This window comes from Ambystoma mexicanum, chromosome 2p (genome assembly GCF_040938575.1).
Source record: "Ambystoma mexicanum isolate Mex_15411 chromosome 2p, UKY_AmexF1_1, whole genome shotgun sequence".
NCBI classification, from domain to species: Eukaryota; Metazoa; Chordata; class Amphibia; order Caudata; family Ambystomatidae; genus Ambystoma; species Ambystoma mexicanum.
In genome coordinates this window covers 720,780,824-720,807,004 of record NC_090923.1, presented here as the reverse complement: position 1 = coordinate 720,807,004, position 26,181 = coordinate 720,780,824, and the positions used below count along the sequence as shown (strand labels likewise).

The window sequence follows — 26,181 nt, the reverse complement described above, 5'->3', positions numbered from 1 at the left end:
CATGAATAAATGAATGAATGAAGAGCTAGGAAAAGCAAGTAAAACTGTTCGTAGTGGGCACACGGGCATGCAGGTCCACTGGTCTCACCGATCTCGCTCCATGGCCCAGCCACTTTTCCCTGCACTACGGGACTGTCTCTGTATCCTTCAGCCCCTTCTCCCGGCATTTACCTTGCACTTGCCACTAGCTGGCCCTATTATTTAATTTGTATTCATCTAACCTTGTATAGCCCATCCCCATGCGCGATCAGAAAGACACCTTGCCTAGTAGGATCGTTGTCTGTCTGCCCTTGTGCCCCACCTGCCTCGTCACGCCTAGTAACACTTGAGTATAGGCGCGTTACAAATGCCATATCATATATTATATCATTCCTCACGCATGTAGACTGTCGTTTATCATTGTGTGTTGGCCTCGATTTATCTCGTTACTTTTCGCATTGATTTTAGAGACAAACATACTCCATTGAACTACCCTTGCAAGCAAATAGTTTCTGATCGGCCGTAATAAATAAAATGAGTAATATTAATGAAGTTCGCCTAGCGAGACTAATTATCATTTTTTGTTTTCATAACAGGTATTTGATCCCTTACTGCCACTGCCATCTGTTTGAGACACCGGCGGATGGATTCTTCAGCAGACACCTGCAGCTTCGTGTCAACAACTGGAGCATGATCACCATATTATGGGACGATCGCCAAGGGCCCACATGCCCTTACGCTGTACTAGTGGCTAGAAGCAACATAACAACCTTTAGGCTGGACTAGTGCCTAGTTGATGGAACAGCCTTGCGGTTCACCGCGTTTCCAAAGTGATTCTTTTTACGAAAATGAACACCCTGTGTACCAAAAAGGAACACCGCGTGACTCAAGATGAAACGGAGCAGTTATTGCGGATACAGATAAAAGAAAATAAATGGCTTCCGGAGTTCATATGGCAATTGCTGAATATTCTCTAAACATTTAATGTCAAATAAATGTACTTTACCAAATGTACCGTGTTGCTGTTTCATTGTAAAGTACAGTTTCATATTCCGAATTGTGGCGCGCTGTGTTGTGAGTTGATCTGTGTTGGTTTCCGGGTTCTGTGTGGAGTCGCGCAGAAGATGATTGGGCGCGTTTGCCTACGCAGCACAGTAACCTCACGGGGAGAGGCGGGGAATATGAATGTTTTGATAATGTCAGGCTCAGGGGCGGGGGAATTGATTTAGTGCCGCAAAAGCAGGTCCGCCAGGGCGATCGGGGAAAAGATAGGATTATCAGAAAATGGCGGCTCCCTGGTGCTTGTTTTCGCGTGCGTTTAATGGACGAAAACTCGGGTAAGGTCCATAGGAAAGTTTTCTAAAATCGAGCCACCTAGGCTTAAAAAAACATGGCCGACCCGTTGGGACAATACAAATTTTTACTAGACCATGCCTTTAATTTCTTGAATTGAAAAGGGCTACATCCAGTTGATTACACAGCGCCGTGTTGGGGATTTGAACCCGGGTCGCACGTGAAACAGTCATATTGACTTTCTTCAGTACAGGACACGTTTTCTTACACGTGTTTAGATATTAAAGGTGCACACCTTTTCTACTTAGCAAGCAATATTTTAACATCATGTTCTCTTTGGAAAGGCGTATTTCTCCCATGGACTTTCTTGAATTGGGAAAGACATCTTAAAATGAAATATGCAAATGTCTTTTAATTTACGTTCACTGACTGTGGCGTCACTCCCCAAGGCATACGCAGGGTCCCCCCACTTCTATTTTTTAGGACAGAGCCCTGAATCGCCATAGGAGGAAGTGGTATATTTTCCATGGAAGCAGTGACTTTACATAGAACATTCGGAATTCTCTCTCAGTTGTGAGTCTCACAAGTCCCCTCAGGGCAACGAGCCATCTTTAGCCTGCATAGCCACGGTGTCTTCCTCCCTATAGTCACTGCCTTGCAGTCACATCCACGATCAGTTACAACGCCACTGTCACGTGGCCAGCAGTTGTTTTCATTGCGGGCCTCGTCCAAGCGAACCCGTCAAACATTTACAGCATCAGCTGACCGTGTGACTTGGCTTGGAACGCATTTTTAGCAACGTGACCAACTCACACAGCATGTGGGCACCGCATAAAACCTCGCCCACCTTACCTGCACACAACTCCCATGGCCCTGCTTGTAACTGGGGGCACCCCACAACATCCTTTGCGCCCCCGCCTCCCCTCCAGCTCAATGTAAGAACTCCCCTTCACCACCCGACATCATTAATTCGAAGTAAATAAAAAAAATATATTTGTTCATTGTACATGCATTATATAGTTTAAAACAGTGTATTATTCTAAAACAATGATTTAAACGTTCATTCATCACCCGTTTTATTTTTGCTGAGTTTTTTGCTGAATAATTTAGGCCGAACAAACAAACAAATCGGAAAATATAGGGCTGGTGGGAGGGAGGGCATAAAAGGGATAGGGAGTGGGAGGATAGGGAATACAAAAAAGGGTAGAGGTTTGGGGGTAAACCACCCCAAATAAAATAAATAAATATTTGATGAGTTTTTTCGGCCAATACATTTGGACAAAAATCTCCACGAAAAAAAAAACGGGGCTGAATGAACATAGAACCCATTATTTATTGTTCGAAATAAGTACGTTTTTCTTTCAGAAAATGTTAATTATGAGTTGCTTTGAACATGGTACAGACCGATTTACTTTTTCATGCCAGAAAAGTGAAAATACTATGGATGAGGTGAAAATCCTAGCCTGGTAACAGTCCATGTTTTAACTACTGATGAGGTAAAGTGATGAAGTGGTCATTTTCATGATATAAAGGGGCATCCCCAAGTTTCTCACTCCAGTCATTTCTTAGGAATTACTGATACCGGATACTGTTTCACTTAGGGCAGGAGTCTGCAACCGTTGGCTCTCCAGATGTGTTTATTTTCATACAACTCCCACCAACCCTAGCCAACATAGACAATGTTGTGGGATCATGCAAGTTGTAGTCAAAAACATCGGGAGAGCCAAATGTTGCAGACCCCTGCCTTAGGGGCATTTTTCCTTGCATTTTCCTTTTGTGATGCAGTGGCCCATGCGGTCCCCAACCCTTTGATGGCCACCTTTCTTTGTTCAGTGTTGTGAGGCTTGAGCTCCTTCACTTGGTTTGCTATGTGTTTCTCTCTCACTTTCTTCCCTCAGTGCCCATTTTTCTGTACTTCAGTGTGCTTCAAGACCCGTTAGTTGTTCTTTGGTCCACATCCATGCTCCATACCGCTGTTCCACTGACTGCAGATGTGATTGCTGCAGAAGTATTAATATACACTGTGGCGTGCTGGAGGAAAGAGATCGATAAAGGAATGAAGTGATATAAACACGTCTTTATTAAATAAGAAAGGAAGGTCTAACTCTCCATATTCTAAAGGGTATTCCTTAGCTAACTAAGGAACACTCGGGTGCTCTTCGTCACAGTGGTTGTCCAAATGAAAAAAAAGTTATGTCCTCTGTCCAAAACTACTTAACTCTAACCCTATCACTATATATACAAAAAACATAGAGAATGCCAGGAGAATGACTCCCTTCTCCTGGTCGACCTGTCTTCTGATTACAGTGTTTCTCAACGGTTCTTTAGTAGATGTTGTACTTCTCTTCCAGAGTAACTGTTCCCCACTCTTCTACTTTTAATGGCTCAACCACATTTGGAGCAATTTTGTAAGAAATTCTACAGTGCAGAAAATTGTTCCCATGGCTCACTTCACTTTGCTTACTGTTACAATAAATATTGTGGTAAGGAAGATTACTCCTGAGTCTTTGGTCATCTTTGCCAGAATAATTGAGACGAGAGAGATCACTCCCGATGCAATCGTTATCCTCACCCAAGCCCCTCCTGGGTCTACCGTGGTTCCTGTTACCCCTTTCTTCCTAGGACCATACTGCTGGTACTTCCTAGGACATTGGGGCCACTCTTCTATGTTGTCGTTCGTCACCACTCTTTCCTCACTTCTCTCTAGCCCGCTTCAGTTCAGCAGGGCCCCCGGTTCACTGGTATCGCCTTGTTAAGGGACCTACCAGTCCACCTCACTGAGGTCACGTCACGGTTAAATGGGTTATCACTTCTACCTGGTCGAGCTTCCTTCCGGCTCTTGAGGCTTCTTCTGACCTTCCAGACACGTCCTCTCGACTGAGGGCCTGCTTCTCCATCCGGCATCTTGGTTGCCGGGTTTGAACTTCCCGGGCAGGTGCGTCTTCACGCAGGCTACTCTTTGGTTTCCCTGGTTGCCCTTCGGGCAGTCCCTTGACTTTTTATGATCGGTAGCTGGGTCCTCTCCAGCGCAATGTTACAGACCCTTGCTTTATCAATGATTACATTATCCACAAAAGAATTAGGCACATGGCATCACCCTAGCGGAATTTCAGGTGCTTTATTGGCTTAATGTTTGATATATTCAGATGCAGTATGCCAGGTGTAAAAAGTCCAAGTTGATATTTTATGTATTACTCTTGTAGGGGGGTGCCAAGGGTATGATACTTGTGCATTGACACCGACACAGCGGCTAGGGCTCCAGGCGCTGCATTGTGGCCCGGCTCATCTGAATCATTACGACAGCAAGTAATGCCAGTTTTGGCATAAGGTCCAGATTGGTGGGTGAGGTGATTGGGTCCAGCACGTGAAGCTGCACTGCCGTTTTGTCACTCGTGGTGTTGGCTGGCATTTCTGGCCACATGTAAGGATTGGTGATGGTGGACGGTATGCGCATTGTTGGTGGGGTAATGGAAAGAGGGCAGGGGGACTATTAGTCATAGGTGTTCTGGCAATATCAGCCCTCAGACACCACTGAGCCTGTCCAGTTCTTACTGCTGTGTTGCGTAAATCTCTTCCTGCCACATGGTCGGTGCACAGCACGGTAGCAAACAGATACAGAATGGCGGCACAACGCAATTCTTCTTCTATCCATGGATGGTACTGGACTCTTCATTATTTGGTTACTGCTAACTGTGCATGTGGAACTCTTGACGGACCCAATTTACAGTATGGCCCTGAGGTTTAATGTTGACTTTGGCTTTTTATCAAGAGAATTCTATTCCAGTTGGCAACAGGTTTGTCTCTGTTGAGACTGCAGAGTTCCAGCAAGGGGGGGTATCCTTGTATCTTAAGCAACATTTTTAAGAAAGATGCTGCTGTAGCCACATCCTCATGTTTTGGTGGGTACTTCATCTAAACCTTCAGACAGCACTACCTTCTGGTGGAGGGCTCTGTACAATGGTGTGGATGGGTTAGAACACACAAAGACAAATTCTACATGGGGTTGCATCCATCTGCTACACTTTAGAGCCCACTTGGAGCTGCTCTGTACAATCCTCTTCTCTGTACGGGGAATCCAACTGCATCACCACACGCATCAAGTGGCGTTCCCTCACCAGCCTCTTTTTTTGCTTATTGGCTGTATTGGCAGCCTCTATGGTTTTTCATGGTGCCTGCCATTGCTGATATCCACTGTGAGCATACACGTATGTCAGAGATCAAGGCGAATTCACTGCATGATGCAGTGTTAGGCACGTTAACCTGGAGTATGCCCAGTTTCCCGCGCCTCCTGCTGCATCAGGCAGTGAATTGTCAGAATCAGTCTGAAAAAGCCCACACTGTAGAAACAGAGAGGTCGCGCTATTTGCGGTGTATTCTCTGCCAGCAACGAAAGGGTGCTCCTTTGTGTTTCTGTTTTGTTACTAAACTAGTTGCTTGCATTGATTGCTTACCTCAATCCTCTTCCCAACTCACTGATCCCCCGTCCTACTATAGGGACAAGGTTACGCGGTGCTCACTAAAAAGTGTTACTTTATTTTGAGAGATTAAGGGCCTAATTCATGGAATATTTGCAAAAATGTCTATGCAGTGACTTTGCCCGGACTTTGCACTGCAAAAATACACTTTGCATGGTTCCATGAATCAGGGTTTGTTGTGTCCGCAGTGCAAAGTCCCTTTTCAGCAGTGCAAATCCACTTTGAACCGGGCAAATATTCCATGAATCGGGCCTTAGTCCGCCCCGGCATACACACCACTTCACCATCGCACATTGAATCATCACAACCTTCCTCTTACCTGAGACGGACATCAGCACATTATTGATACAGTAGAGCCAGGAGGTTTTCCCAGAATACATCTACAACAAAAGTTTACAAGGAAACAACAATCAGGTGTGTGGGTGTACATTTCACGCCGAGCACATCTTCACAACCCCACGGAAATTAAATACACAATGATATATGTAACTTGGATCTTCCTCTACCACTTATGCTTCACTGTAGGTAAAAATACAGTTATGTAGAAAGGTTTAACAGTTCATCTCTGTGTCATTCTCAGCGCCATTTTAGGTCGCGATAGAGAGACCTTTCTATCTCTCCTAGAGCGCTTGGAGGCACATATTAGACGGACCGGGCATTCATTGGTTGCTCTCTGATGCTGAGCAAGCGCATACTGATGAAAGCTCCATCACAGCGGCAGCCATTTCATAGAAGTGAGTGAATGGGAGTTTGTGAGGGAGATGTCGAATCTTGCTTCTAACTACTTTTTTTGTTTGTTTCCATGCTGCTTGAGACATCGTTTTTACACTTTTGAGCTTCATTTCTTGTTTGGCTTTTATTGTAGTTATTTATGTTGCTTGATAGTTTCTTGATTTTGTTGTTTTTTTGTTAATAGAGCCTTCTTTTTATTGGTTTATCGCTGCAAGAGGCCTGGTTAAAGAATCCATTGTAAAGCTAACACAAGGCACAGGTAAGCTGTAACATGGTCTATTAAGTTACAGAAGCGCAAGCACCCCAACAAGACCAACACCTCCAATGCAAAGGGCTCAACTGTCTTCCTAGGAACCCGGGCCTTGATTTGCCCCTAAACATTCCACACAGAAGTTCCACAGCCTATCCAGCTATCCCTCACGTTCCACCCTAAATCACCAAAGCCATTAGAACAGAATCTAATAAAGAGACTTCCATCGTTTATGCCCGACCCCTCTAGTTACTTCAGTTTCAAAATGAATTCTAGTTGTGTGATCTCTTCACTTTAGGACGAACCACATTCTGACACATTATTTTCTTCTGTGTTTATTTTCATACATGTTAGAGGAACAATATTACTAAAGGAAAAGATAGCAAACATCTCCTCCAAGTGGGAATTAGTTGAATTGCACTATATAAACCAGCCACTTCCCTGCATACGAAAATCATTCAAGCAAATTAAAATTACTTGCAATGCTGTAGTTCTGAAAATACATAAAGCAAGGGTGAAGGAACATGGTATTCCTTAAGTGGAACTGCAATGTTAAGCAATCTTGACCAGCAAAATCTCAAAAGATATAAACAAATATATTGTAGTAATCGTTGAATTAGATGTGAAAACAGTGCCCCTCAGATTGCACAACTGATTTTTATAACAAAAAGTGCTATTTGGCAGTGCATTTAGAACATGCTCTGACAGGTGTTAAAATAACATGCTGCTGTAAAGAGAGGATTGTTTTTTATGTTAGCCTTTGGCAGCTTGTGATCATGTGCCAAACATGCATGTGGGCTCTTGTATTCCTGGGGAGAAAAGGGAAGTATTCTTCATTTGGAGATGGAGGGGTTAATTGCAGTGCAGCCATGTGATCCATTGCCATATCCTTTGACAGCTGTCGTGGCCCTTGAGAAGGGAATAACAACAGTGCTGGAGTTACAGTTTAGCCTTGTTATCCTGGAAAGCAGCATATCGTAAGTGCTTGTGGTCTATGGGCACAAACGAAAAGCCATCAGCACTGCGAGATGAAAGGATTAACTACAGTACAGTCTTTTTTCTCGTGGTCAAGCAATATCCTGACAAGTCGTTTTCCAAACGGGGGCAAGAAAAGGAACCAACTCAGAGAGGTGATGGGATTATCAGGTGTTGTGGTCCAATCATAGGGAGGAAAGTAATTCGCACAGCAGTCCGTTCTTGGGTTGGAGGGATTAATTACAGTGAGCGCAGCCTTGTGATCTTGGGCAGACAGCATATCAAGAACTATTGGGGATGAATTGAACTAATGAGCACTGGACAGTGCATGCATTAGTGCAAGTAGCCTTGGTATCTTGAGAAAACAGTATATTTTGAGATCATATGCCCCTTTATGAAAAGTGCAGCCAAAACATGTATGTGGTTGGGTTGTCGTCTCCTGCAGAAAGGATGTGACCAAGCACTTCAGACTCGACAGCCTCTTTTAACGGTGTGACCAAGCTTCATCTGCATATGGTCTTTCCCCGTTCTGTACTGGCTTGCAAGGCAGATGGGGAGCAGGTGCAAGTGGATCTAGGTCACCTGGCCTAAGCCCCGCCCACCCGGTGCCTTCCTGGTTGCTGCTCTTTTTCCTCACTTAGCAAGCCCTGCCCACCTGGTGCCTTCCTGGTTGCCGCTCTTTTTCCCTACTTAAGGAGCCCTCCAGCCTCTTTTCCTTTGCAGATGGGGAGCAGGTGTAAGTGGATCTAGGTCACCTGGCCTAAGCACCGCCCACCTTCTTAGCTTCCTTCCTGCTCTTAACTCTTAGATCAAGGGCGTCTCTCGCCCGGGCAGCTGAAGCGAAGGGCAGAAAAAGAAAAGGGCAATTCCTGTTTGGACCTGTTCGGACCAGGAGGACCCAGGGCCCACCCCCTGCTCAGACAGCAGGTAAGTATGCAAGAACATGTGTTTACTCCCTCTCTCCCCACAGGCCATCCCCACCCCTCTGGTCCCCCTGTCATGTTCCCTTGTGCCCCTCCCTTTCTCACACACAGGTGTTGCCTGTTTTGCTTGATTCTTCTACCTTGCTCCACACCCCCCCAGCCACACCCCACCTTCAAGCCTACTTCTGTAGGATTCTGTCCTGATGCATTCTGGTTTCACCATCACTGTCTTGTGGCCAATGCTGAATTTGACTTTTATGGACTTCATTGATTCACGGTGCGTCACCCTTTCTCATGGTGGCCCTGAATCATGCTGTTCCCATCTTCATCTTGAATCCAGGCTTGCAACATTATGTGTTATTACTGACCGCTGCAATTGTATTTGCTCTCCCCGCTTGCTTCTCCACTCTTTTGACTGCTTACTCTCTGTTCTCCCCTCCTCTCCCTTTCTCCCTTTTCCTATCTCCTCCCCTACTCCCCTTACTTTCTTCTATGCACTTACTCTATCAAAATTGTCCCTGAACCTAGTATGATAGCAACCTCGTTTGTCTCCTCCCCCCACAACTTACTTATCCCCTCTCCAGCACTAGCTGAAATGTCATCAGGCCTAGTACGATAGTCGCTTGTTTTATTCCTCCCCTCCCTTTCTTCACCAATCTCCCTCACCTTTTGTTTTCTCCGGCTCTACCAGAAATGCTGTCAGGCCTAATACAGTAGTCGCCTGTCTGTTTCCATTTCCTTCCCACTCTCCCCATCCCTTCCTTATCTATGTCTTATCTCTTGCACTATCTGAAATGTCGTCAGGCCGAGTACGATAGTTCATTTCACATCCTTACTGTTCATGCCCTGTAAGAATTTCATTGTATTTTCCCTTGTTCCCTCCATTGCCTTGAAGCGATTTGAAACATATTGTGTATAGGCGCTATATAAATAAACTATCATATCATATCAAATCATATCATAAGGCTGCAGGATGATGGTCTGGATGGGTTGCCCAGAGATCTGTCAGAGGGTAAGATTAATTCTAAACCTTCGAGCCATCACCTCTTTTGTTTTGCCTCAGCCAAAGTGTCGACAGATGTTTCTGACATCTCGCATTCAGAGTGCCTAGATCCTCACTTGTGTCTATTTGACTGTGGTTTCTGTGGCTAATTGTGTGTCATCTTTTATAGACGTGTATTGAGCTGTGTAAATCACCAAACTAGGGGTGTGGGGACAATCTTCACAGAGGATTCCGCTAAAATGGCTCCCTACAGTATGAGCGCAGTGGTCATGTCATGGAAGGGTCTTTGCACAGTGTCCTCAAGGCTGAAGTTTGCGGCTTACAACTGAAGTGGGAGATTTGGCATTCCGGGCTACGCCCCTTAACTCAGTGATCACACCTTCAATGCGGGTGGAGTGTCTTTCATGGGAAAAGGTACAGCTTTCTGACTGACCTTCATGTTCTGGTTACACTTGCACTACGCAAGCAGGTATTGTACGAAATTACCTACTCCCAAAAGTTCGACCCTCCAAAAGTTCGAAACCCAATTTTCTGCATATATATGTGGGGGGATAAAGTGAATAAAAAATGTATAGGGGTAAGGTGGGGGGATGTTGGGGGTCTCCCCCCACATATATATATTTGCAGAAAATTGAAGAAAAAAAAACAACAAAAAAAACGGACTTTTGGGAGTCAAACTTTTTGGTTCGGTAAAATCACGTAGATCCCGCAAGCACCTCTGTACGGCAGCCATCTTGCAAGATAGCCAAAATTCAAGCGTTTACCCTTGAGCACCATTCCCTTACTTAATCCGGCACAGTGGTGCTCCGATGTGATGAAAACCAAGTGTTTTAACCTTGAAAATTAGCAAGGCATCCTCAATGGAAAAGACGCAGCTTTCGGTCTCTCCGCCACTTTCATTTTACACCTGTGCTACACACGCACGCCCATTCCGTAGTCCTCTCACCGAAGAGCGTATGTCGGAGAGTTTGCCTGTGGGCACCGCTCCCTAAACAATCCAGCACAGCGGCTCATCAATGGCTACTCTGACCGCCTGCATCACCAAAATGGCAGGCCACCATGGGAAGACTCGTAAGCAGTACAGTGTCACTCGTGTTCCTCAGCTGCACCAGGCACGGCCCTCTCGCACCTCTCCTGTATTTGCGATGACGGGACAAATTGGAACACAGTCCACACCAGTCGAGTGAGGAATAGGTAGGAATATGGAGAGTTAGTGTCCACCCCATGTTTGAAATGGTTGAGAGAATGATCCACAAGTGTATCTCCTTTTAGCCTCAGGAGCTGGTAAAGACTGCGGCCATCTTCGTTGCAGCTCAACAGTGCTTCACCTATTCTGCCCTTCTTGACCCTAACTTTACTTTAATTAATTTAAAACGCGCATCCAGTGACCCGTGGGCATAAGGCAGCACAAATAAGAGACATACACAAATACAAGCATAATACAGAGCATTAAAAGACAGATCCTAATAAAAACATAAGGATTAAAAAGGTTGATTAAGAGAATAAAATGGTTTCAAATGTTTTCCTAAAAACATCCATCATCCTAAATTCTCTCATGTCAGATGGAAGGGCATTCCAAGCCCTGGAGGTCACAGTCACAAAATCTATTAGCACCATGGCTACCCCCTTACCACATTCCGGGTCCGGGTTCTCAAAATAGGGACTTACCGGGTCATTCCAACCTTGGAGGACCCGGTAAATCCCCATTCCGAGAACCATTCCCCATTCCCATTCGAGCCCCCGTAGGGCTCAATGGGAATGGGGATGCAGCTAATAATGGGCCCGCTAATAGCAGGCCCGTTATTAGCTCCCTGGTCCCTTAGCGGCTCCCGCTAAGGGACCTCGGAATAGGGCGGTAAGGGTTTACCGACACCGGTCTCCTTACCAGTGCCCATTAACTCTTACTGCCCACCTCGTAATGAGGCCCATTATCTCTCCAGTCAAGGCCTGTAACAACTCTAACCGCACTATTCTGAATTACCTGTAGGCGGTTACATTCCGTCTTTGGGATGCCAATCAAGACACTACAGCAGCAGTCAATTTTAGAACCTATTATGACCCTGGGGATGGGTTCAGCATTAGTTTGGGAGATATATAGACGTAGATGGCCCAGAAATGTATTGTAATAGGCAGAGGGTTAAACAAGGCTACTGACGTGTGCCTTCATCTCTAAATGCTGATCCAGGGTAGAGCCTAGCGTCTTGACTTACTTTTTTGTGGCAAATTTACTTTCAGCAATAGTAAAACCATCATAAGAGACACCTAGTTTTCTAATCATATTTGGGGTGCCAACCACCATAAGCTCGGTCTCATCTTTGTTGAAAGCCAAGCCGTTTTGCACCATCCAAATTTGGTTGAGATTGTACACTCTATTAATATTGATTTTATCTTCCTCATGTGCCCTGGCCACATTTTGTGTCATCTGCATAATTCGTAAAGGCCACACCATTCTGTTCTAGAAGGTCAAAGAAGGGGACCATGAAAATATTATAAAGGTAGCGGGAGACACATGCCCCCTGTGGGATGCCATATTCCAGAATAACAGACGGGGCCTCCGCCTCTCCACAATATACTCAACACTCTCTATTACTAAGGAATGGCGAGATCCAGGACGATGCTTCGACAGAAAAATTTGCAATCTCCCTCAACCTGGAGACCAAGATAGAATGGACTACCAGGTTGAAAGTCTCAGACAAATCTAATAACATGAGAAGAGAAGCCTTTCCCTTGTCCATACCATCAAGGAGCCTAGACTTCAGCTCCAATAATGCTGTCTCGGTCCCATAGCCTTGTCCGAAACAGGACTGGAATTTGTTGAGAATAGGCCATTTGTTTAGGTGGGCTGAGATTTGGATATAGACCACGTAGTCCAAGATCTTTAGGAGGAACGGAGTATTGGTAATTGGACGATAATTTAAAGGTGTTCTGGGACATAAACCTGTTATTTTTAGAATAGGAGTTATCCATGTCTCCTTTATCCTTACTGGAACTGGATTTTTGTAGAAGGATGCATTCATGAATTTACAGATAGATTCAATCAATATGGGTGAACAAGGTTTTATAATTAAAGCTGAACATGGATCGACCTTGCATAGTAGATTTAAGATGGTCGATGATGCTGGCCAGTTCTGAAGTTGATATAGGTGAAAACTTAAATTCATGTAATGATGAATTGCCTATTGGTGTCGCGGTGCCCATGCCTGCTAACTTCATTTTATGAGATACCTTTCATTTTTGAGCAATGTCGGTCTTCATTTTTTTTAATTTGCCTAACAATCCTGCCTGAATAGATGTACAGCATGCGCCATCCTTCAGTATGAAACCAGAATCCTGAATGTGAGGAGATACTTGCTCTCTTAGGATCTTAAAAAGTTCCTTAACTTCCGACTCGGAGTTCTTAATTCTACTATTAAATGTGTCTTTTGTGGCAGCGATGAATGCTAATTTATGCTCTTTTGCCGCAGCCTTAAAAACTCCCAAAGTTTGGGAGTTCTGGCTGGATTTACAGGCCTAAATGTGTCTTAATTTGGAGGCCTTAAGTTTATTTAAGTCGGCAGAAAACCATAAATTAGGAATCTGAGTATCCTTACATTATATCTGAGCCAAGGACTTAGCAATGGCCCCAAAGGAGTGTGAAAGGAGATTAGACATTTCCTCAGTTGAGCCTGAATCTAAGATATCTGGAATGACTGAGGTGAGCAATGGTCCAATCAGATCTAATGTAAGTTTTTTAGTGTTTCTAATTAAAACAGCTTAATTCTGAAACCCTTTAGGTTTTATAGGGAAATTCACTAACAATCGTGAATAGAAGAAAAAAGTGGTCAGACCAAGGGCAGGCCAGAACCTGAAGATCCTTAGTTAGAATATTGTGGGTGGTCACCCAATCAAGAGTCTGCCCCTTACAGCCGGTAGGTTCTCTGACCTTTTGATCAAAGCCCAGATTATTTAATAATTCTTCCAGACCAGTAGCTACATCATCTGACTCATGCCCCAGCCAGAGATTAAAATCACCCAAGACTACAAACTTGGTCTTGGGTTTGAGAAGAGGTAGAAGGAGAGTTGTTAAAAGTTGTGGGAAGTCAGGCACTGCAGTAGGGGCTCTGTATAGCATTAACAAGTTAATTGTAGTTTCTGTGTAATCGTTAATGCCAATTTTAACCATTTTAATTTCTGTATCGCCAATAGCTTGACAATCAACATCCCATATAATGGGATTTGACTGAAAAATCAATGCAACCCCCCCAACCTCTTCCCTCTGTCCTATCCTTTCGAAACATTCTGTAGCCTTCTGGCATGGCTAGGCCCATAGATGGACCTGAAGCATCGTAACCCCATGTTTAAGTGATAGCACAAATATCCACCTTAAATTCTATGATATGTGAAGCCACATCCAGGGCATACTTAATTAGAAATCTAGTACTCAACAACATTACCGCTAAGGCAAAAACGGAGGGTTTTGCGGTATTGAGGCAAGGACTCAAAGGAGCGGCTGGAATTGACTCAGTCCCTTGAGAAGAACCTAAAAGCCCCCAAGGCAGCACTTATTTAACCCTAATTCGGACATCTAATTCCAGGCATGCCTCTGAGCTTCTATGAGTTCCCCTAGAAGAACTGCTTTCCATCGTATCTGCCATGAGAGGCCCAATTAAGTCCTGTGGTACATCAGAGGGATAAGTGATTACCTGAGAATCAGGGCCAACTGGTGAGGCCCGAAGGAGACCTCCTGAATGGGATTGTGCGTGATACTTAAATGATTCACTTCTGCTCGCGGGCTTCTGGGCAGGCATATTAGTAACACCTTAGTAGGAGGTATATTATCAAACGCGGCTCTGGCTGCCGTTATAGCTGCCAGGACCTCTAAAATTCCCATATTAGTGATAGAAAGTACGAGCATTATCAGAGAAGAACGCCCTGCCTTCACCGGCCCTTCACGGACTGCCACAGACTGGCTTGGAGCTCTCGCGCCGTTGCTCTCGCGCCTGACTTGCAGATAAGAGCAGCGCGAGAACTACAAAGATCCTAGGAATTACAGTTCCAAGAGCTTGATTTCAACACGGCAGGTTAATTTACAGACAACACTAGTGCAAACAAAGTGTAGAGTAAAACCATGCTAAAATCACTCAAAGCACATATAAATGCGCAATAGTTTATCTAATTTGTCAAAATTGAGCAGCTTTTAATAAACCAGATTTCAATCGTGTTAAAAAGGAAACAGTGCAATGCTATGACAGCTGGAAATCTACACAATTAAAAAGTGCTCAAATGAAAGCTATGAAGAACTGAGCCAGGTGGCGGGTCTCCTTAAATAAGGCCACAGACCGGTTTATAGCTCTCGGGTATACTTTCTGCCTAATAAAGGTGATATTGAATCCTTCTAACAATCATTCCGTCCCCGATTTCGATAATAGAATCACTGTCAGGCAGCACCAAACTGAACATATTCTTATCTCAGACGTGGCATGCACTGACTATTCAGTCCACGCAGTCCTACTTTAATCACATCATTCAACCGAACTTTTCTTAAAAGGACAACACAGTCCAATAAGGTCAAGACACACTAATAACCGTAAATAGGCCTTAACACGTGTCGGCTGTCCACACTATGGAATAAATCCTAAACACCAGTAGAATGACTTTTTCGGACTATCTTGAAGATTCTTTAAATGTTTAAAGACACAAGGGGCCTCATTAAGAGATTGGTGGTAGTCATGGCGCTATTTGCGCCATGACTGCCACCAATAACGGGTCCGGCACCGGTGTCGTTCAATGGGGACTTACCAGTCTAATCCGACCCTAGCGGGACCGGTAAGTCCCCATTGAACATGCCATTCCCCATTCCCATTTGAGCCGCCATAGGGCTCAATGGGAATGGGGAGGGCGCTAATAACAGGCTTGCCACGTGCAAGCCTGTTATTAGCGCCCTGGTCCCTTAGCGGGACCCGTAAGGGACGTGTGGTCTGACCACACGTTCCTTATGGTCCTCACCAAGGGACCTCGGAATAGGGTGGTAGGGGATTACCGTCACTGGTCTCCTTACCGGTGCCTGGTATCCCTTACCGCCCTACTCGTAATGAGGCCCAATACCCTGAGCGCGAGTCGCCCTTCCCAATGATCTGATTCTCCTAATTTACAGACGACACTAGTGCAAACAAAGTGTTGAGTAAAACCAAGCTAAAATCACTAAAAACACATACAAATGTGCAATATTTTAGCTAAGATATAGCTGACACTTCTCTGATGCAATTGCACCAGCTCTGTTATAACTCCAGAGGTATTTGGTGTGTTACAAGGGTGGGAGCCATGTCTGGGTGCAAAAGCTCCTGGAACATTAAAAAATCTCCAGCTGGAATTCCTCAGCATTATCTGTTCTCTATAGAAGCGAGGAACATCAGCAAGCCAGCCAATGGCACACATCTATACAAGAAGCAGAGAAGAGTTCTAGCTGGCAGGACTTTTATACTGTTAGAGAACCACAGCAAAGGAAGTAAGTGCGTGACCATCATGATAGTTTGGGAAGCTCGAATCCTGGATGCTGGCAAAGCAAAGTATTAACAGAACAAAATCTGAAGAATTCCCCAGCTCCAGCCTCCAGCTACCAATTAATCACCAGCTTTACCATGTAGGTGAGCAGCACACATCAAGTTCCAGCGGTAGTCCCAACACCTACAACCATGAATCTGGCACTGACTGCTGCCAGGACGACCCCAATGGTCTGCCACACTTATCACAGTGCATGAACATATAACCCTGTGAAGGTATTAAAAGAAACCGATCGCTGGCGCGAGAAGCCGTGCTGGGGACCCGGGAAAAAAAAAATCAGAGGAAATGACCTTCGTGCATGGTCGCATGAGTGTTCCTTTAATCTGCAGGGGAAAAAAAGTTACAGGCGTGGTGGAGCTCTGGTCACAACGAAAAAAGCCTGCAAGGGTTTAGATATACTTTGCTCCGTGCCGTTCACCGCCACTGCACAGGCCTTCATGCTGGCGCTCCCTTGAGAAGCAGGGGGGTGTCTGTGAGCACAGCCAACACCCCCCCAACCCCCCGAGGTGGCCCACAATAACCACTAAGGCCCTGGGTACAGTATATTACTGGTGCTTCCCACAGTAGGAGAGCGCCCCACATATTCAGCCCTCCTGGGCTGTGTTTCAATAAAGGGGCCGCCTCCTCTGACAGGTGACCCGCCAAGACTTCCTGGGCCACACCTGGAAAACGTGGCCCAGGTGTAAGAACGTTGTGGGACTACCCTTATGCTGCTCTTACCTGCTGGGCCGCTCCTAGCGTAAGCATACCAGCCATATACAAGACTTTGGGGCCTCCACACGTTGCTGCTGCTGTTGCCTGCTGCTGTCTGTCTGCCACAAGAGAACCATCCTAACAGAGCTCCAGACACAGGAAGATCAAGAAAGAGGAGCAGCAAAGACCTTGAAACAGCCCTGGCCAGGCTGTCTTCGAAGTAAGGTGTTATTATATATAGTTCTTGGCACCGTGCACTGTATGTGCTTTGTATATACTTTCTAAAGACTTTTTACAATTTTTAAGAACTATTTTAAAGGACTGTTTGTATATTGGTGAAGGTGTTTTTAAGATACGCAGCTACTTAGGGTTAAGTTTATTGTATATAGTTTCTTGTGATTTCCCCTTTTTTTTAAACTTGCAAAACCCTGCTGGTGTACGGAAAAGAAAAGTATATGTAAGCATACAACTGAAGGAACAGTACACCAACATTCCTTTGTCCGCCTTTCCTTTTGTGTGCCAGTTACTTTAACCTCAGGTCTTTTAGGAAGGGGTATTTGGGGAACATTCTGCCATAATCTTTGCTAATTCCTCACATGACAGCAGGGCTCACCGGGGTGATCTTGGACCCATGGAAGCGGGTGTTGGAGACAGGTAAGAGGCGGGTCAAGTCTTCAGTAAAGTTAAATATTAAGTATGTTGTGTGCCCAGCATACACCAGTGTTTATAAAGGTGCTTGGTAGACTCCCCCCGCCCCACTACAATCATATAATGACATAACCTCGGATTCCTGGTTATATCAGGAAACTAATGATAGAAATGTCACATCATCAATCAATAATGGGGAACAGAGAAAAGAGGCAGGTTCACAAGACCTGTGACTTACAGGATAACCTTTAGGATGGAGCAAATAGTGTAATTTCCCACAAGATGTTGGAGAATCACCAAACTCCTCATTTCCGATTAGCAAAAACAAAGGCTTGAGGCCAAATTAAAAGGATACCATTGGTTTAGTAGTTTATTGAAGACCAGAATGCAGACAGAAGTATTTAGTAAACCTGAGCTGCAGAAACCTGTGATTGCTTACTTAGCTATAAAAATAGTCTATGGCTTTGAAGAGCATTCAGGCCATGCTATGATATGATATGATATGACAAGTGTTTCAAGGCGCGACGAGGCAACGGAGGGGAAACAGACGGAAGACAGAGACAACGATCCTACTAGGCCAGGTGAAATTAAGATCGTGCAAGTGCAGGTGAGTGGGGAAGGGGAAAAGTGCAGGGGGGAAAGGGCCTCTCCACTGCACGCTGAAGGTTAATAAGGATTGCATGGATTTGGTTGTTTGAGTCCAGAGAGAACTCTGGGGTAGAAAGATGTCTCTGCATCATTTTGCACAGGTGACAAGTAAACAGTGAACACGCCCATCCATACAATTATTTTGTGTCCATTTTATGTAAACCAACGAAGATTATTTGTGCCAGCATTAAAAAAGTTCACATTTTTAAGTTGCATAATACCGTTTTGATAGTTGCTAATGGCAAAATATGGTTGTCTTAGTTGTGCATTTAGTCGCTTTTAGTTTTGGCTTTTAGGTGACACTAGATTGCTGCCTATAAGCTGAAACGATTAAAAATGCAGTCAAAATCATGCATACAGTTTTCATGCATGGTTGATATGATATGATAAGTTATTTATAACGCGCTTAATACCCAGAGGTTTCTAAGCACGGACCCGGGGATCGAACCTGGCTTCCAAGGCGAGCATGTGCCACTGGGCTATCGTCCCGAGTCCATGTATTTTATGTATGATTTTAACTGTAGCCCAACAGCAACATGACTGCCAGGATCATGGCAAAAGTTGCCTTGGGTACTAATTTTAAATTTACAAGCAAAAAAATAATTTGGGTGTACCCTAAATAGTTGTAGATAGTGTTGATTTAATATTAAAACAAGCAGCAAACAAGCACAACACGTAAGACACAGAATTTTATATATATATATATATATATATATATATATATATATATATATATATATATATATATATATATATATATATTTGTAGTTATGGTTAAGTGCCCCTGGACGAATCCTCACCAAACTTTGCAAAAAAGGTATATGTATATATTTTCCCATAGACTGAATGGGGGAAAAACTTTGCGCATGCCTACAGGTCAAACCGTTGGACGTATGGTCACCAAATTTGCGGCAGGGGCAGGGGGTTCATCCCGAAAGCGTGCTTTTGTAAATTTGGTGACAATCCGTCCAGTAGTTTCCTTTAAAACGACCAAAAAATATGTCTAAAAAAACTAGTCATATCTATGTCCGCTCCGTGATCACACTTCCCTGTTCGCTCCACGGACAACATACCGATTAGCCAGGGGGTGGCGGCATGACCGCAGACACGCAACGTCTTCGCCGATTGGCTGCAGCGAGCCATGATATGCGTCAGAATGTGTGGATGCGCCCGACATCTTGGATCCAAAGATAGCGCGGTCGCCACCAGAGGCGAAATGTTGTTTCGGAAACTGTTTTGCTCTCCTATAGTGCGTGGGGAGGTTCACAGAGTAAGAGATGGGTTAAATAATGTACTTGTTTGAGCGACAGGTGTTAATGATGTATTCTCCATGCGAAATGCTGTTTAGCAAACTATTTTGATCTCCTACAGTGCTTGGGGAGGTTCAGAGAGTAAGAGATGGGTGAAATACTGTACTTGTTTGGCCGGCAGATGTTAATGATGTACTGTCTATGGCCACCTTGTTCGGGATGTTTGTATGTGCACAAAATGAAGGGTCTAACAAGGGTAGTATTTCAGTCCGAGCTATGTACAGGCACCTTGAAACTGTTGTAAGGACACGCGTGGTGTTAGTGACCATTGAAATTGAGTACATGCCGTTATTACATTATTTTTTCCCATAAGTGTGCTATTGATTAGTACGCCGCCATGGGTGTGACATGCTACAGTGGTTGTGGCCAGGGCCTAGAGTCTGGGATGCATGGCCGTAGGCCGAACGCCATATTTCCAAGACTGTAGGCCCTGGCCACAACCACCGCAGCATGTCACAGCAATGGATACACCTGTAGTATTGATTATTGATTAGATGGTTGTGGGGAGTGTGTACATTCTTGGGTGCATGGCCAAAGGCCATGCTCTCAAGAACAAAGTTATAAGCACTGGAGATATAAGCCACTGCACTCCCACACATTGTAATATCTATGGACATACAGCTAGGAGTGTAACCTCTGGCCAGAACAAGAGAAGCATACCACACCTATCGATACAACCATACTTCCGCACATCACTCAGGTGGTTGTGGGCAAGATGTAGAGTTTAGCTAGGAGTGTAGCCTCTGGCCAGAACAAGAGAAGCATACCACACCTATCGATACAACCGTACTTCCGCACAAATATGTTGATGCAAAGTAAGAATGGATTTGGCTTCTGAGTGAAGGTCACATGAGTTGCTTTTTTGGTTGGATGCTCAATACGCCTGCGCATCTGAGTGAATGTATAAGGGGAATTGTTTTTTGACCTTGAGCGAAAGGACAACCTTTGAAAAAATTCACGGAATGAAAGGGTCGTAAAAAATAGCAATTGATAAGGTTATGTTTCAAAAGTTTGTAAGGGACATAGTGGAGTTATAAGCCAATGTACACTCATACATTCAAATATCTATGGAAATATATCCAAATCTCTAGTTTCTGCCCACAACCACTGCAGCATATTAGACAGGCACGTTAGTGACTGTGTTGTTATGGTGAAGTTGCTGTTTCCATAGGAAGAGCACTTTTTGGGTGCCTTATAACTGTGCTCCCCTTGGACGAATCCTCACTAAAGTTTGAAAAAATATATATATCGGCCACTCTGAATTTCTTTGCAAAGTTTGGTGATGTTTGGTGCAGGGGGGCAAAAGTTATAGGGGGGTCGCAAAACGTCTTGTTTTCCCATAGACTGAATGGGGGAAAAACTTTGCGAACGCCTACAGGTTAAACCGTTGGATGGATTGTCACCAAATTTGGCGCTGGGGTAGGGGCTTCGTCCCGAAAGCGTGCATTTGTGATTTTGGTGACAATCCGTCCAGTAGTTTCCTTTAAAACGGCCAAAAAATATGCCAAAAAAAATTAGTGATATCTATGTCCGCTCTGCGGTCACACTTCCCTGTTCGCTCCACGGACAACGTACCGATTGGGTGGGGTCATGACCGCGGACACGCGACGTCTTCGCTGATTGGCTGCAGCGAGCCGTGATTTTCGTCAGAATGTGTGGATGCGCCCGACATCTTGGAATCAATGGAAGTTCGTGCTCACTGTACCACTACCAATTAGTGCATGTGGGTTAGAATGTTTTTGGAATAATATTGCCATCAGACTGGCGTTCTAAGTTTTGAAAACTAAGGCCACCATCTGCACTCTTTGCAGGAAACAGCGATTCCAGATGTGTATGGGAGTAGCGGTTTTCATAAATGGATTTTAATATGTTGATGCAAAGTAAGAATGTATTTGGCTTCTGAGTGAAGGTCACATGAGTTGCTTTTTTGGTTGGACGCTCAATACGACTGCCCATCCGAGTGAATGTATAAGGGGCAATTGTTTTTTGACCTTGAGCGAAAGCAAAACCTTTGAAGAAATTCACAGAATGAAAGGATAAAAAAAAAAAAAAAATAGCAATTGATAAGGTTATGTTTCAAAATGTTTGTAAGGGACATGCAATATCAGTCCACGAAGATTCTTCGATGCAAACACATTGGTGTCTGACTTGCAGAAAAAGAATGGAGGCAGTAAATACTGTGTAAGTTTACTTTTGCCCACTCTACAGTGAAGCGCGCTTTATTTTTACATTACCAAAAAACTATTTGTGCCATTACAACTGACGTATTATCTTTCTGCGCTGTTACATTTTTCCTGTGATATTGCAGAGTGCACAGGTTCCGCATTTGTAGAGTATGAGTACACTCATCCTTTTTTAGCCTTAATATTTTTGTTTGCAACGTTATGTTTCCACACATAACTTTGTGTATCAGTTTGCATGTTCTTTTGGTGTTGTTTGAAATCACAAGACGTAATATTTTTTTAATTGTCCATTCATTTTGCTTTCATAACTGCATTATCGTCTTCCTGTGTAGTTGGCATTTTTTTTTCTTTTATGGTGTATGCAGAATCTCGGCGTTTGTAGCCTATTATTATAGTTACACATGGTCATTAGTAACATTTTAGTAAAATGTCATGTTTGACCATTTACATTTGTGTATTACTTAGCACATTTTTTGTGTCTTTTAAAAAAAAATGTTGGTAGAGGTTGGTTATTGATACATATTTTCTGTTACTTTTCCCGCCCAGGTACATCTTGCCGAACTGTCCGTGCCATGGTTTCCAGATGCCGAGTGAGGGCTTTTTCGGCCGCCAAATACAACTGCTTGTGAGCGGTTGCCTGTCCATAACAATTATGTGGGATGACACCCTAAGCCCGCTTTGTGCGTACGCTGAACGCTATTTGGAGCAACATCACATCATTTATGGTTTTGTAGGGTCATGGTCATGGCGCCTTCTTGGAAATCACTGTGTAAACAACGTGGCTGCTTTAACCAAGAACCCATTTTTGTATGGGAAAAAACCAACGTGTTCCTCATCTTTACCATTTCCAATGTCGCCCTTAGAACCATTGTTATCATTGCATTGAAAATGGGATTACTGACAGTTTGATGTTAAATAAACCTACTTTATGAACTCTAAAATGTTCACGTTTTCTTTTACAGTCCAGTCTATTATTTCAAAATGTAATTTATTAGGTTGTACGTCGCTGTATGTTTATTTACAGGTTCTGCGTCACGTCACGTACTTGTGCTTTTTGCAGCCTAACATGGAAGGGGAAGAGGGACTATGTATGAAATAACCACCTTCCCTTTCTATGGTGGACATCTTGGAAAAGGATTTTCTTTTGTAATCCAACCCGCCAAGGCTGCCCCGGATTATAACAAGTAATCCTCCTTTTTAGTAGCACATGTTACTGCTTTACAAATGTAGACTATTACTGGCAAAGATTATTGCGTCTATGTATTTTACTAAGAAATATGCAGTAATTGGAGTGTATGCCATTTTTTTTAATGTTATTTACACTGTGAAATGTCGCTATTAACACATTATTAACTTTGCTTACGGGTGGTTTTATTTTTTGGTACGGCAGGTAATAAGGCAATTTGCAAACGGCATTGAGCAAAGAGGAAACAAACGGTAATATGGGTCGGTAGATGTACGGCAACAAATTTTGTGCGTTTGATATTTGCAAGATAGCGGCACTGTTTCTCATGCTTCTTCATCACAGCAATGCTGCTGTTTCTTAGGGAGGAAGGGTGCCTTTAGCTGATGTCATTTTCAGATAAGTACAACTTTTGGTAAAGATATGTAATGTGTAGTGCATTGGTAATCGCTGCATACCAATATGTGTTAGCGTTATGTAAGGGAAATGTTGAAGGTGGACATTCCTACATCAATATAAAATCTATTTCCACACTGTGCACGAGGCATAGATCTTACTGTTAAGTGTGTACTGATTCTAGGACATCGCTGCATACCAATTCGTGTTGGCGGTGTGTAAGGGAAATGTTGAAGGTGGACGTTCCTACATCAATATAAAATCTATTTCCACACTGTCCACGAGGCATGGATCATACATTTGTGATGTCATCTTTGATGTCCTGGGTGTTAGTCTTAGCAATGCACGTAGGTGGTGTGAGTTAAGGTTGCTTAGCGTACCATAAGTAGTGAATGTCAATGGTTTTTCGGTTTTACTTTGAACTATAACGTCCCTTTCACAAAGTTTATTTTACTGAAATATATATATATATATGGCAGTGAACAGAAACAAAGAGGCTACACATGTGATAGCATCAGTGATGTCATCAATGACATTTATAATGTCATCTTTCATGTCTTGGGTGTTACTGTTAGCAGTGCACAGGGGTGCGGGCAGGTATGGGTGCTTAGCCTACCATAACTGGCGAATTTCAGGGGTTTTTCGGTTTTACTTTGAACCATAATGGCACGTTTGTGAGGTGTTTTTAGTGAATTGCGTAGGTTTTTAGTAGTGCAACTTAACCATAACGTCCCCTTAACAAAGTTTTTTTTGAGTGAATATATATATGTGCATTATAATTTGTAAAATATATCAGGATATAAAATTCATAGACTAAAACACTTGGCTTCAATTATCTTCCCGACACACTACTTGCATAGTGTTGGACTTTCATTTCACAAAGTAATGAACAATGGGAGATGTAGTCTTGAAAAGATATATGAATTGAGCATATATAACTTACTCACCCGATAACAATGATTTGCAAAATGACAGCACAAGGCTGGAAAAGTGGTGTTTCGGTGACAAAGCATCACCTGATCCCCTCAGTGCAACGATAGACCTGTGACTGCATCACCCTTCAAAGCTAATGCCCTGCTCTGGTAGCCTCATTCTTAGAACACGTTCCTATTATCCTCAAGTTGTGCAAATGATAGAATTAGAGTGATGGCTTCTGTTGTTTCTTAATGTGTGACAGGGATTTGAAGCCAGGGGGCTATTAGAGCGGATCTTCCCCACTAGCACCACACTAGTCTGCGAGCTAGAGGCATTCTTGCAGTGTCCAAACAACATTCCCAACATGCATTCAAGAGACACGATGCCTCACCATCTCCATCGTGGCCTCACGCTCGCTACGATTCAGCGCAAAGATGCCTTCCTCTGCTCCCAGGATCAGATGAGTTTCTGCAAAAACACCAAAATGGCAGGTCTGTAAACATGAAATAAGCATTGCATGGCTGTGTTTGTAATGCATTTAACCTTGATCTCTGCCCCTGAGAAGCCATGGTTCAATGCAATTCTATGTTCTGATTTCCAACTGAAACCTCCCTGACAACCCCAGGCTCGGTGCACTTGACAATAACTGACTTGCTTGCTCATTCACAGCAGGAGTCTGTGCATAGTGTTTGGGCAGCAACCTTACGAAAATAGGTTAAACATTTCATCCCAGGATTGACTTCCGGAATACACATGTTACTCATTTCACTGTTAGCCAACAATTGAGGTGCTCCCAGCTTCCCGTCTCTGCTGTTGGCATGAGAGGTTTATGTTCCTTGTGTTAATCAAGCCAAAGTAATCATATATACAGCAGAGTAGGGAATCCAGGCAGGACTGGACTGGGAATAAAATCTTGGCGGGTTAAAAAAGTGCCCTACATCGAGAAAATGCAATTTGTGATTTTTTAGATAGATCTGTGCAAGTGTACCCGGTGCCACAGCTCTGCGTAGCAGTTGTCAGGTTACAAAGCACATTGGGTCAGTAAGATTAGTCAAAACTGCCAGATGCACAGTGAACAAAGTCATTGGGCCTCATTACAAGTTTGGTGGTAGCCTTGCCGGTAAAACCAATGCCGGTGCATCCAACATGCTATGCTCGCGGGTGCCGGTATACCCGCCAGGTCAGACCTGGTGGGTGGGAAGGCACCCGCGAGCAGAACTCGTAGTTTGCCGGTCCGGTAACAACAGAACTGGCAAGCTTACGAGTACCGCTGTTACCGGACCAGCAAACTTATAATGAAGCCCATTACATTTCCCCCAAATGTGGTCCACACTGACATGTCAGGCAACCGCTTCGGCATTTCCCTATTGAGGCACTGGCCAGTCTGAGCCAGAATCTAGCCTCATTAGAGTGGGCCAGTGACTGTGGCAGAATGCAAATTCCAACAGCAATCAAATGCCCTGAGTCTCTTCTTTACAACCAACCATTTAGCAGAGCTTGTTAAAAACTACTGCGCACAACACAAGGGAGGAAGAATATGTGGGCACACCTTTGGCACCAGAGTTAAACACATTCAACTCTCTCTCCCTAAATACCTCCTTGCTAGAGCCCTTCAGTCTTCTTCCTCCAACTCTCTGCAGAAGAGACGTTCTTCCAAGCATAGAGTGGGGGGTAGATCTCTCTCTTACGTGGGAGACTTCCTCTAGAATGGTCTCCTTGTCCTTCTCAGGCTTGAGCCGGATCTCTGTAAGTTCCAGAAGCTCCTCAATACCCTCATTTTCTATTCTTCCTTCCTTCCCTCTCCCCCTCCCCTGCTAATCTGCCGCATTGACTGGCTCCCTGGTTCTCGCTGAGTCCTATGGGGCACCAGATCCCCCCGCCCAGTAAACTCCTGTCCTCGCACTTAGCTGGCAGACCTTCACTCCCTGCACTCCCTGAATTCCCTGGCACTTGCCCACCTGGCCTCCCCTTAGCACTTGCCTAGGGGCCCTATTCTCCCCCCTTCACTGGCACCCTCTCCTCTCTGCCCTGTACC

The 26,181-nt window shown here is 44.2% G+C and overlaps 1 protein-coding gene across 1 annotated transcript in view; it reads right to left on the bottom strand.

Moving 5' to 3' along the window:
* Positions 1 to 26,181, bottom strand: part of MAP4K1 (mitogen-activated protein kinase kinase kinase kinase 1) — an 869,227-nt gene that overhangs the window by 187,077 nt on the left and 655,969 nt on the right. The window contains exons 22-23 of the mRNA XM_069644317.1: positions 24,538 to 24,614; positions 6,067 to 6,127 (exon numbers count right to left, since the gene is read on the bottom strand). Of these exons, the coding sequence (XP_069500418.1) occupies positions 6,067 to 6,127; positions 24,538 to 24,614 (138 nt within the window). The remainder of the gene's footprint in view (positions 1 to 6,066; positions 6,128 to 24,537; positions 24,615 to 26,181) is intronic.